General features: G+C 45.4%; 1 protein-coding gene across 1 annotated transcript in view; it reads right to left on the reverse strand.

Annotated features, from left to right (window-relative positions):
- Positions 1 to 14076, reverse strand: part of LOC134577691 (IgGFc-binding protein-like) — a 119736-nt gene that overhangs the window by 85060 nt on the left and 20600 nt on the right. Inside the window, exons 14-15 of the mRNA XM_063436552.1 lie at positions 7386 to 7956; positions 4256 to 4455 (exon numbers count right to left, since the gene is read on the reverse strand). Of these exons, the coding sequence (XP_063292622.1) occupies positions 4256 to 4455; positions 7386 to 7956 (771 nt within the window). The remainder of the gene's footprint in view (positions 1 to 4255; positions 4456 to 7385; positions 7957 to 14076) is intronic.

Below are 14076 nucleotides of genomic sequence, written 5' to 3' on the forward strand. Positions count from 1 at the left end.
TTCTCAGTGACAATACCTCCTGCTGCACTGACAGGACACTTGAAGCGGGGCAGGCCAGAAGTTCTATAGCAAATTGGGATGGCTCAGGCCACAGGTCAAGCTGCCTGCACACCCAGTAGTCAAGGGGTTCATCGCTCCTCAGAGTGTCGATATCTGCAGTTAAGGCGAGGTAGTCTGCTACCTGTCGGTCGAGTCGTTCTCTGAGGGTGGACCCCAAAGGGCTGTGGCGATGTGTGGACACCCAGTACAGGTCATTCTCCTTCAGCCTTTTTATACGAGGGTCCCTCAACAGGCACGACAGCATGAAAGACCCCATTTGCACAAGGTTGGATGCCGAGCAACTCATGTCCCGTTCCTCGTCCTCAGTGATCTCACTGAAGGTATGTTCTTCCCCCCAGCCATGTACAACACCGCGGGTACCAGATAAGTGACAACGAGCACCCTGGGATGCCTGTTGTGGTTGGTCTTCCTCCTCCTCCTCAAAGCCACATTCCTCCTCTGACTCCTCTTCCTCACAATCCTCTTCCAGCGTTGCCGCAGGTCCAGCAAGCTGATAAGGCTGTTTCTGGTGGTGATGGTGACCACAACTCTTCCTCTTCCTCTTCACGCTCATCTACGGCCTGATCCAGCACTCTTCGCAGGGCACGCTCCAGGACGAAAACAAATGGTATGATTTCGCTGATGGTGCCTTCGGTGCCACTGACTAGGTTTGTCACCTCCTGTAAAGGATGCATGAGCCTACAGGCATTGCGTATAAGCATCCAGTAACGTGGCAAAAAAATTCCCAGCTCCGCAGAGGCTGTCCTAGCACCCCGGTCATAAAAATAGTCGTTAACGGCCTTTTCTTGTTGGAGCAGGCGGTCGAACATTAGGAGTGTTGAATTCCAATGCGTCGGGCTGTCGCAAATCAAGCGCCTCACTGGCATGTTGTTTCGCCGCTGGTTATCTGAAAAGTGCGCCACGGCAGTGTAGGAATGCCTGAAATGGCCACACACCTTCCTGGCCTGCTTCAGGACGTCCTGTAAGCCTGGGTACTTATGCACAAAGCGTTGTACGATCAGATTACACACATGTGCCATGCACGGCACATGTATCAACTTGCCCAAATTCAATGCCGCCAACAAATTTCTTCCATTGTCACAAACCACTTTGCTGATCTCCAGTTGGTGCGGAGTCAGCCACTGATCCACCTGTGCGTTCAGGGCAGACAGGAGTGCTGGTCCGGTGTGACTCTCTGCTTTCAGGCAAGTCAACCCCAGGATGGCGTGAGACTGCCGTATCCGGGATGTGGAATAGTACCTGGGGAGCTGGGGGGTGCCATTGATGTGGAACAAGACGCAGCAGCAGAAGAGGACTCAGCCAAGGAGGTTATGGAAGAGGATGGAGTAGGAGGAGTAGAGGAGGTGGCAGCAGGCCTGCCTGCAAATCATGGCAGTGTCACCAACTCCTCTGCAGAGCCACGCATTCCATGCTTGTCAGCCGTCAGCAGGTTTACCCAATGCGCAGTGTAGGTGATATACCTGCCCTGACCATGCTTTGCATACCAGGTATCAGTGGTCAGATGGACCCTTGCCCCAACACTGTGTGCCAGACATGCCATTACTTCCTTTTGCACAATCGAGTACAGGTTGGGGATTGCCTTTTGTGCAAAGAAATTTCGGCTGGGTACCTTCCACTGCGGTGTCCCAATAGCTACAAATTTTTGGAACGCCTCAGACTCCACCACCTTGTATGGTAAAAGCTGGTGGGCTAAGAGTTCAGACAAGCCAGCTGTCAGATGCCGGGCAAGGGGGTGACTTTGTGACATCGGCTTCTTACGCTCAAACATGTCCTTGACAGACACCTGACTATGGGCAGATGAGCTGGAACTGCTCAAGGCGACAGACGGAGTGGTGGATGGTTGAGAGGGGGCAAGGAGGACAGCAGTGGTTGACGTGGCTGAAGATGCTGGACCAGGAGGAGGATGGCGGCTTTGAGTTTGTGTGCTACTTGTACTCATGTGTTGATCCCATAGGCGTTTGTGATATGCGATCATGTGCCTTCACAAAGCAGTTGTACCTAGGTGGGTGTTGGACTTCCCACGACTCAGTTTCTTTTGGCACAGGTTGCAAATGGCATCGCTGTTGTCAGAGGCAGACACACAAAAAAAATGCCACACTGCTGAGCTCTGCAATGACAGCATTCTGGTGGTGGCAACAGCATGCGTTGATTGGCGTGCTGTCTGGCTGACCCCGGGTGCCGATGCATGCTGTCTGACTGTGCCACTAGCTCCTTGCGACGACCTCCCCCTGCTTCCAACTCGTCTCCTCCTCCTCTCTGTCTCCCCATCTGAACTTTCGCTCTGTTCTTCTTCTTGATGAGCGGGACCCACGGGATATCCAGGGACGCATCGTCATCATCAACCGCTTCACTTGTATCTGACAACTCAGCAAAGAAAGCAGCAGCGGGTACAACATCATCATCATCACACTGTACGTCCATGTGTGTAATGCTGCCTGACTGAGACATATCCCTGTTATCTACATCCTCTGGCAATAATGGTTCCAACTGATTTCTTCCAAGTGATGTGTAAATAACTCCTCTGACAGATCAAGTGAAGCGGCTGTGGTGCTAGTGTTGGTGGTGGCGGCAGGCGAGCGAGTGGTAACTTGAGAGGTGCCCGAAGTTTCTTTACTGGTGTAAGTAGCACCATTGCCTTAGTGTTCATCCATCTCTGGATACCATTCTTCATTTTTTACAAGACGGTTTTTCAGCTGGCCTGGGTGTATCTACTCTTAAAGTTCAGACATCGGCCTTAAGTTTTTTCCTGATCAAGGATTTGGCCTCCCATGTTCTAATCAGAAGATTTTTTTAGGTCCATCAGACTTAGACGCCCTCCTAAGAGATGCGTGTTTCCATCCTGGGATTTATCCCTGGTCTTACAGGCTCTCAGTGTTCCACCCTTCGAACCTTTGGAAGAGGTCCCTTTAAAAATTATGTTTCTTAAAGTTGCATTTCTGGTGGCCATCACATCGGCCAAAAGAGAACTTCAAGCTCTGTCCTCCTAGGATGACATTACAGTTTTTCACAAAGACAAGGTTGTTCTTCATCCAAGGCCGTCCTTTTTGCCTAAGGTCTTGTCCTCGAAGACAGTTAATCAGCCGATTATTTTGCCTTCATTTTGTAGTGAGGCCTCCTCTTCCCAAGAACTTAAATGGCAGAAGTTGGACGTCAGAAGAGCTTTACTTATATACTTTGCCAGAAAAAACGAGTTCAGGATTTTGGACCACCTGTTTATTAATTTTCAGTGTAAATTCAAACGGAATGAGGCTTCCCGCAGCTCCTTATCCTGTTGGCTCATACAAGCTATAGAATTGGCATGTTCGACAGGAGGTTTCCAGGCTCCAGTTGCTCTTAAGGCCCATTCCACCCGAGCTATGGCTACCTCATGGGCAGAAAAGGGCACTTGCTTGTCCAGAGGTCATCTGTAAAGCAGCATGCTGGTCCTCTTTTAACACCTTCATAAAGCACTATCGGCTAGACATATTCTCTTCCTCTGAAGCGGCATTAAGGCGTAAGGTGTTACAAGCTGTTTTGCATAAGACCTGCCCTGATGGGGATCTTGCTATATCCCGATGGTACTGCCACCATATGACAGAAAAAACAGAAATTTGTACTTACCGTAAATTATTTTTTTCTTAACATGGTGGCAGTACGGCTTCCCTCCCTCTATATTAAATTAGTTTTTGCAGTATAAGTTGGTCTGTGTTTTTTTTATCTTGCTACTTACTGGGTAGGTTTTGCAATACAGATGTTATATAGGGCAAGGGGGAGGGTCTTCTTTGATTGTTATTAATCTTGCTAGATGCTTGTCCACAGGAAAGGCGCAAAACCCGATGGTACTGCCACCATATTAAGAAAAAAAGGATTTATGGTAAGTAAAAATTTAGGGCATATCGAAAATTCTGATATCATGTCATTTCTACTACAAAGGCACTTCTCCAGTACATTATCCTCTGCAGGACAGTGACCCATTTCTATTCCGGTGAATTTCTGTTTATGTTATTCCTGATCCCCCAAAAAGTTTGTTTTAAAAAAAATAGTTGTAAATGAAACAGTTGTGACAAAAAGAAACAAATATACAATATACCATTTGCTTTGGTTTGCTTTGGTATACTTAAAATACATAAATTCTAACTGTTTACACATTTTTTTTAAATATTGCATTAAATTGTAATGTTTCATGCAAACCATATACATATAAATAGAGACTTACACTGAGGTATCTTCCATTAAAGGTGCATCCACATGTGTCCATAGTGACGCAGTTCTCTCCATCGAAGGCGTAGCCTGCGTCACACTCACAGCCCTCAAAGCATTGTTTTGTGCAGGTTGTCTGCGATGAGATTCCAGAGCAGGTACCTTCACAAGTATTCATGCAAAGCTCGTAATGACTATTGGCTGGGCAGGAGAAAGCTGGGAAATCCAGAATAAAATAAAATTAAATTTGCATTCTATATATATAGTAACGTGGAGAAGATAGACGTGTGATGGTATTTTTAGGTACTTAATCCGTACATTAAATCCTTCAGGACAATTTATGGTATTTGTCTATTACAAACTCATTCTCTTCCTACTTCATAATGGAATGTCTCCACTGATTATAAATAGGACATCTATAGAGAGCTGCCAACACTAAATGTCTCAGGCATTTTACCAAGACACAAGGTCTGCAAGGGTTCATTAAGAGTATGAGTCTCAGTAACAGAGTGTTTAACATTTATATCAAGTGCATTCATTTCTGGCAGAACTGCAATTTGTCCTAATCTAAGCCGATCTGCAGTTCGTCTGAAATTCCATAACTCTGAAGGCCATATGGAAGTATAATCAAACAAACTAATTAAGCAAAGTTCGGGCATGTTCGTTGGATTCGTAATTCAAGTACTATCTGTGGCACCAAAAGGACTGCTGATCATTCTGGTTAAGGGACAGCCACTACATGCGGTTTTTATTCACAGGTCAAGGTAGAAGTGAGCAATAGAGGGAAAAAAAAAGTAGGGACAGTAAAAAAAAAAAAAACATATATTAATCTATTATATATTTAATAAATATATAATATTAAAAAAAAAAATAACATTGTGTCCCTGCTCCTCCTGGTTTTCTCTCAATTGATCTGTGAACCAAATAGGATGATAATGCTCCTATCAGTGTACAGCAACATTTTATAATTATGTCTATATTTTGCAATACACTGATTAGCCAATTTTCTAATTTATACATGGCTGCCTGGGAGACAATATCATACTTACTACATACATAGTAAATGGATAGTAAATAAATATAACTTAAACTGAAGTGCATTCAATTTATGCAATACAAGTGCATTGTAAATATATATCCATCTAAATATATATATATATATCTCCAAAACCTGCTCAAATGTAATTATTCATGTGGTCACACCAACCCGCCCCTATAATTCAGATGCTCCTTTGAAAGTGACCACCTCTTGAAATTTTATATATACAAAAAAAAATACACTTTAATTATTTAGTTATGGCTTTTTAAACCCTTTAACCACTTAAGGACTGAGACAAATGTACACGTTTTGATCAAAACAAAGTGTAAACAAAACCTGGAATTTGCGCTATATGTCTGTTCGGGCGTAATTCATCTCTTTCATATTAAGTGCTCCCACACGTATTATATACCATTTTATTCAGGAGAAATCTGGTTTTCATTTACCATCAAATATTTAGCTATGAAACATAATTTATTATGAATAAAATATAAAAAAATTGAGAAATTAAGAAATGTTATTTTTTTTAGTTCTGCATGACATTTTAACTGTGAATGTCATAATACTGTTTGCTTTCACTGCAATAAAATACACATATTTGTATTCAGCCATGTCTCATGTGTAAAACAGTACCCCCTATGTACAGGTTTTATGGTGTTTTGGGAAGTTACAGGGTCAAATCTAGCATGTTACATATTTCATTTTTTTCACAATGAAATTCGCCAGATTGGTTAATATTAGTTTTTTTTTTTTTTTTTTTTACACAAGAATAGCACTTAAATTTTACTGCATTAAAACAACCATATTTGTGTTCAGCGGTGTCTCACGGGTAAAACAGTACCCCCTAAGTACAGGTTTTATGGTTTTTTTGAAAGTTACAGGTTCAGATATAGGGCTTGCTCATTTCATTTTTTACACATTGAAATTTGCCAAATTGGTTATGTTGCCATTGAGACCATATAGCAGCCCCGGGATGAGAATTACCCACATCATAGTATACCGTTTGCAAACGTAGACAACCCAAGGTATTCAGAATGGAGAATACACAGTCTTTTTTGGTAGCCACTTAGATAAAATACAGGCCAAAGTTAATGTTCATATTGTTTCTTTGCATTTTTCTCAAAAAGCTTCCCTTTCACTAATAATATCATTGTCATTATATGTTTTACTGCTCCAAAAGACTCATGTTTGTGCTCAGCGATGTCTTACGAGTAAAAAATTACCCCCCATGTACAGGTTTTATGGGATTTTGGTAAGTTCCAGGGATAAATATAGGGGTTTCCCATCTCTGTTTTCCAACTTGGGTTGTTGGGCCTATGTTGCCTATAAGACCATATGGCAGCCCAGGAATAAAAAGAGTAGGGTCCTCTTGATGGTACGTTAGGGCTATCAGCTTAGTTTATATCACACTTTTATTTTTCCTTTGTTTCACTCTAACTGACATAACACAGCTTTTCTAGTATGTACTAAGCTGCAATTGTTATATGTTAGATTGTCGATTACTATTACATTGTACACTCAGCTCTAAAATCTACAAATTGCAACAGAGTATACTCATTTTGGAGTGTGCTATATCCATCCTGATGCAATAGTATGATCGCCCAATATATCGTCGTTCTATTATAGGTAGTGTATCCCTTGATATACATCATTTAGTTAATATGACCTATTAGTTTGTTTTCAACTTGATAATATTCTATCTAATTTGGATTAATTTACGGGTAACATAGTCATTATTTCTTATCCTGTTTTAATGTAATTTATACTTGAAAACGAGAGAAATCTCAATGTATCTTTCCTGGCAAAATATTTTATAAATAAATAAATAATTTTCTTGATTATTTTAATTGCTTTTATTAAAGGCTGAGTTTTAAGATCGAGGAGTAAAGCACTACCTCCTATTTATTCCACTCCTGGTGAAGTTCTAGTTATGACTCTAAAGAAATAACTGGAAGTCATCTATTTAACAAAGATTACATGTGGAATGTTTCTTTAGCTCACAATAGACAAACAGACATTGCACGTATATTAGATATATGACTTAGTGCAATCAAGTAGTCCTGATGAGCTGAAGTTAGAATTACATATTTTCCTGCTTTGTACTTACGACAGAAGGTAGGTGATCTCCAAGTGCCAATGGAAACACCAGCAGTTTGACACGCCGCTGCGTAGGATTGTATGCTCTTGCAAACGACACCGTCATTTCCTTTGACTGCACAGGCATCATACGTACAGTGGTTAAAGTATTCCACGGGACTGATCTTAGTATGACATGCTTTGAAAGGCCCAGCTCGGTCAGTGATCATGCCACAAGAGGTTATTGCCTTGTATGGTTGGAGTTTGGCAGCATCGCACACAGGACACAGAGCTGTGCAACCATCACTGCACTTGGCATCAGCAATGCTCACTTTCCAGGCTGCTCCAAATTCATTGACATTTCTAACAACCTGGGAAGTGGGGAGCTGGTACTCATCTGTTTTGTCCCCATTGAAGTTGCCACAAAGGCCTCCCAATTTGCCACGGTATGTTCCAGGAATACTTAAGATGACATGGTAAACTGTGTCATAAAGAACTTTCATTCCAAAGTCAGTCTGTAAGACAATATTGCTTCCTTCCTGATTCACTGAGATGTCTCCATCACCAATAACTAATGGCAATGTCTGTTTCTCTCCATCAACCTGTCAACACAAAAGAAAATCAAAACCAGAGCATGGTTAAAAAATAAGACGTCAAACACCTTTTCTGAACATATATATATCTTTTTTTACAATGTTACTGTGAAGAAATAACAGGGTAATTGGTTATTTGACTTTTTTTACATTTGGTAGCTGTAACTGACGAACATCGACCACACCCCTGGCTCATTATCTTCAAAGAGAACAGTCAATTAAGTGCTCTCCCTGTGTAGCCGCAGTTCGTATAGTCGAATGCCACGTGCAGGAGAAAACCGCGGCCATCTTGTTCGCACGAAAGGAGGCAGCGGGACTTGGTCGTGGAGTGTCTGGAACTAAAATCTGACACCCAACTTCCCGAACACTGGTCAAACTGTAAGAACGCCTGCTTCTTTTTCCCGAACAGCCAGGAGAGCGCTGTTCGGTAGATTTGTTCCAACAAACCAGGGGAACAAATGCTGCTGTCACGATTCGGGGAATCCAACACGCTAACACACACACAGACACACACACAGAAAGTGTGCAGTACCGGTCCTTAGAGTGGCCGGGTTGAGCACACACAGAATAGTCAGGAGACAAGCCGAGTAAGGGGAACCAGAAGACAGGATAACGAGAAACAAGCCGAGGTCAAAGGGTAGGAGAAAGTCACAAAGTCAGTATAACAAGCCAGAGAGTACGTAACCAGAAAGCACACGTTCAGAATCAATACTATAAAGCAAAGACCACAACAGGGCAGGGAGGAACAGGAAAGGTAAGTATTTAAACCAGAAGGTTAATTCTGATTTGATAATTTCCAATCAGAATTAACAATCACACGTGGGAGATATCTAAACCTCCCACTGTGATTGAGGCACTGTGCCTTTAACGCCGGGTCAGGTGACTGACCCCGGCATGTAACAAATTGGGCGGTCTCCCAGCGTGCAGCGTCATGCATGCTGCCGCTGGGGGACTTGGAGGAAGACGCGGGCGGCATCCGTGGCTGGGAGGATGCCGCCCGCCGAACACATGGCAGGAAGGGGACCGCGGACGGCTGGAGGGTGAGTGCCGCGAGCGGACTGCAGCCTCCCCTCGCAGCCGCCCGCGGGATCCTGACAGCTGCTATGAGCCAGGGGGTGCAGTTCATACATTTATTCGTTTTTAAGACTTGTCGAAATAAACCGGCCGCACAACCTAAATTCATGGAACTGTTTCTGGGCAGGAGCCTCGTGTGCGGTCGGTCAAAATGGACTTCCATAAAATTCCAAAACCCCTGAAATGATCTGGGTGATTTTTTGATATGTTGGTCACCCAGATCAGGGCTATCAGGGGATATAACAGTTGTGGGGATTTTATGTGTTTTGGGGTGCTTTCCAAGTCTTGTGAAAAATACTTTTTTTCTGCCTGGAGATAATTGAGTTCTTACATTATCTGGCTCAATTATCTCACAGGCAGATAGGAGGGAATTATCTATTTGTATCGGGAGTGTCACACTTTGTCACTGTATTGTTATTGGCTGTATGCTTTGTGTCCCTGTTCCCCACAAGGTCCACGGGGGAGTGCCACTTGCAGGGCGACTTGCATAAAAGTCTGTGTGGCACCCATTAAAATCATTCCTGTTACACCCTTCAGCAAGTTTCGGCTGATGTTTGGGTACCTGTCTATTTTACTGGGAGAAAATACTTGGGAGACTGTCGTTTGTATGGAGAATCGTTTGACTCAGCACCCGTACTATCTAGAAAAGTGTTTTTAACCCCTTAAGGCCCGGACTGTTTTTGCGATGTTGTACATTTGCGACCAGGCATCTTTTTACACTTTTGTGGTGTTTGTGTTTAGCTGTAATTTTCCGCTCTCTCATTTACTGTTCCCATACAAATTATATATTGTTTTTTCAGGACAAAGGGGGCTTTCTTTGCATACCAATATTTATATAATCTCATGTAATAAAATTTTTTAAAAATTAAAAAAATATGATGAAAAATTTAAAAAAATACATGTTTTTTGACTTTTATGTGAAAAATCTTTTACTCATCTAGAAAAGCGAATGAAAAAAACTGCTAAATAGATTCAAAATGTTGTCCTGAGTTTAAAAATACCCAGTGTTTACATGCTTTTTGCTATTTTTTTGCATGTTATAGGGCTATAAGTACAAGTAGGATATTGCGGTTTCAAAACATACATTTTTAAAATGTATCAATAGTGACATTGTAACACTATTATCTGTCATAAATCGCTGAATAACACCCCACATGTACATATTTTGTTTAAAGTAGACAACCCAGGGTATTCAATATGGGGTATGTCCAGACTTTTTTAGTAGCCACTTAGTCGCAAACAGGGCCGCCATCAGGGCATGACAACCGTGACAATTGTCACGGGCCCGGCGGTCCTGGGGGGCCCGGCCCGCGGCCGGATTGCTGGTGCGGGCCGGGACTGAGAAGAGGACTCATTTGTCGGGCGGGCTCGAGTCCTGACAGTAGGGGGGCCCAGCAGCTTAGCCTCTGTGCCGCTGGATGCTGGGCCCCCCTGTGTGCCGCCGGGAGAGAGCTGCCTGTCACCGTGCACTGTGACTGCAGACAGTGCACAAATCCGGATCCCTGTGACTCCTGTCTGCAGCTCCGCCTCCACGGGTGCAGAGCTGCAGACCATGATTGATTGTCAGCGAGCTCAGCCAATCAGAGCTCGCGAGACAATCTCCACATGGTCTGACTGCAGCTCTGAACCCGTGGAGGCGGAGCTGCAGACAGGAAGGAGAGCATGGGACCACGAGGGTGCTGCTGCTGCAGGAAAGAAGATCACCAGGGACAGAGGTAAGTTATTTTATTGTCTCACTCTCACCTCCCCCACTCACTGCCACTCTCACCTTCCCCCATCACTGCCACCCTCCCCACTCACTGCCACCCTCCCCTCCCCCACTCAATGCCAGTCTGACACCCTCACCCCCCCCACTCACTGCCACCCTCACCTCCCCCCATCACTGCCATCCTCCCTTCCCCCCATCACTGCCACACTCCCCACTCACTGCCACCCTCCCATCCCCACTCACTGCCACCCTCCCTTCCCCCACTCACTACCATCCTCCCTTCCCCCACTCACTGCCATCCTCCCTTACCCCATCACTGCCACCCCACTCACTGCCACCCTCACCTCCCTCCACTCACTGCCACCCTCCCCCACTCAATGCCAGTCTGCCACCCTCACCTCCCCCATTCACTGCCACCCTCACCTCCCCCACTCACTGCTACTCTCACCTCCCCCACTCACTGCCACCCTCCTGCTGCTGCAGGAAAGAAGATCACCAGGGACAGGGAGTCACTTCACTCTTGAGGTAAGTTAATTTATTGTCTCACTGCCACCCTCACCTCCCCCACTCACTGCCATCCTCCCTTCCCCCCATCACTGCCACCCTCCCCCCATCACTGCCACCCTCCCCTCCCCCCATCACGGCCACCCTCCCCTCCCCTCCCCTCCGACCTCCCGTCCCCCCATCACTGCCACACTCCGCTCCCCCACTCAATGCCAGTCTGCCACCCTCACCTCCCCCACTCACTGCCACCCTCCCTTCCCCCATCACTGCCACCATCCCTTCCCCCCATCACTGCCATCCTCCCTTCCCCCCATCACTGCCACCCTCCCCACTCACTGCCACCCTCATCTCCCTCCACTCACTGCCACCATCCCCTCCCCCACTCAATGCCAGTCTGCCACCCTCACCTCCCCCACTCACTGCTACCCTCCCGCAATCACTGCTACCCACACCTCCACTCACTCACTGTCACCCTCACCCCCACACAAAGTCATCCCCTTTACCATGCCACACTCACATCTATCCCTGCTAATCCTGTATCACACTCCCCTCCAACAACGTTGCCACACTCACATTAATACATCCAATCCTGTCACACTCAACACCTTTCGCTCTGCCACACTCACCATGTCATAATAATCCCTCAATCCTGTCACACTCCATCCTCCAACCATGCCACACTAGCACAAAATGCTGTCACACTCACTGATTCCCACTTCAACCATGTCACACTGAACCTGAATATTAATCCTCCTTAAAGGGACACTCCAGGCACCCAGACCACTTCTGCCCATTGGAGTGGTCTGGGTGCCAACTCCCACTACCCTTAACCCTGCAAGTGTAATTATTGCAGTTTCATAAACTACAATATTTACCTTGCAGAGTTAACTCCTCTAATGGCGGTCTTCTAGACTAGACAGCCACTAGAGGACACTTCTGTGTTTATAGCACATGAAAAGTGTGCTATAACGGCACAAGACGTCCTCACGCTATGTGAGGACCTCCAGCGTCGCTGAAATCCCCATAGGAAAGCATTGAAAGCATTTTTCAATGTTTTCCTATGGGGAGGTCTAATGCGCGTTTGTTTGTGTGCGTCTCCCCCGCCGACGGCTGCGCATGCTCTATAGGTCTCCCCGTCTGATGTCGGTGGGGGAGGAGCGTGAGTGGATCCTGACCCAGCGCCGAGGGACATCGACGCTGGATACAGGTAAGTCACTGAAGGGGTTTTAACCCCCTCAGCAACTTGGGATGGGGGGTGGGAAGGAGAGGGGACCTGCAGTGTTTTCCTGGCACTGGAGTGTCCCTTTAACCCCTTAAAGGACCACTCTAGGCACCCAGACCACTTCAGCTTAATGAAGTGGTCTTGGTGCTAGGTCCAGCTAGGGTTAACCCATTTTTTTATAAACATAGCAGTTTCAGAGAAACTGCTATGTTTATAAATGGGTTAATCCAGCCCTCAAAGCCTCTAGTGGCAGCTCTTGCCCCGCGTGCGCATTCAGCCGAATGGGAGGAGAGGAGGAGGATCGGAGGAGAAGAGCTCCCCGCCCGGCGCTGGAGAAAGGTAAGTTTTAACCCCTTTCCTCTCCCCAGAGCCCGGTGGGAGGGGGACCCTGAGGGTGGGGGCACCCTCAGGGCACTAGTGCCAGGAAAACGAGTATGTTTTCCTGGCACTATAGTGGTCCTTTAAGTACACATGACATGTGTGACATGTCATGATTCCCTTTTATTCCAGATGTTTGGTCCTTAAGGGGTTAAGCATGCGTGGGATATGCATAAGGCTATCCTAACTATAAGATAAGGCCAGGGACTAATGAAAGTATTTAGAAAATTGGGCAGACTAGGTGGGCCGAATGGTTCTTATCTGCCGTCACGTTCTCTGTTTCTATTAACACCCCTCATCCTGTTACACTCCCTCCTCCAACTATGTCACACTCATCCCCAAATCTTTCCCTGCCACACTCACCCTGTCACTTTAACCCCTTAAGGACCAAACTTCTGGAATAAAAGGGAATCATGACATGTCACACATGTCATGTGTCCTTAAGGGGTTAAGCCCCACATTCACCCCAATTCTGTCACACTCTACTTCTCTCATTCTGTCACACTCACCCCCACCCCTGTCTCTTTCACGCCCCTCGCCCTGTCACCAGTGGTGTATCCTGGTTTTGTGCTGCCCTAGGCAGGACAAAACTCAGGCGCCCCCTGGAAAATGCCGCCCAAGGCAAATGCCTTGTTTGCCTCGCGGCTAATACGCTCCTGCCTGTCACACTTACTCTGCCAAGTTAACCCTATATTCCCCCTTCACAGTTACACCCTGAAGACAGTAATCATACACAGTCATGAAATATAGCTTCTCCATAAACACAATGCACAAAGATCACAATCAGCCCCCCATACATACGAGCTTCCACTTGCTCACATGGTCCCAGACACACACATGCTCACAGAGACACACATTCACTTACAAGGATACTTGCTGTCTGACACACACTCTCAGACACATTTAGAAATACACAGAGCCAAATGCACATTGTGAATGTTTGTTTGTTTGTGTGTTTCTCTGTGCATCAGTGTGTGTGTTTGTTTCTTGTTGCTCAGACCTTGCGACTGATGGACACCTGCAATTTTCCTGAAAGGTGAGTATTTCTGCCTGTTACATGACCACGTACGTGCTTGTAACTTCCTAGGACATCTGAAGATTACTACATTGGTAAGTTGTATTAAAACACATAGAGCAAGTCAATTTGTGTAACATTTGTTTGCACTGCACTATTTGCACATTGTTGTATATATTTGCTCATTGTTTCCTGCGTTATTTGTTTGTTTTGATATTTATATTTATT

Source organism: Pelobates fuscus, chromosome 11 (genome assembly GCF_036172605.1).
Source record: "Pelobates fuscus isolate aPelFus1 chromosome 11, aPelFus1.pri, whole genome shotgun sequence".
In the NCBI taxonomy this organism is placed as follows: Eukaryota; Metazoa; Chordata; class Amphibia; order Anura; family Pelobatidae; genus Pelobates; species Pelobates fuscus.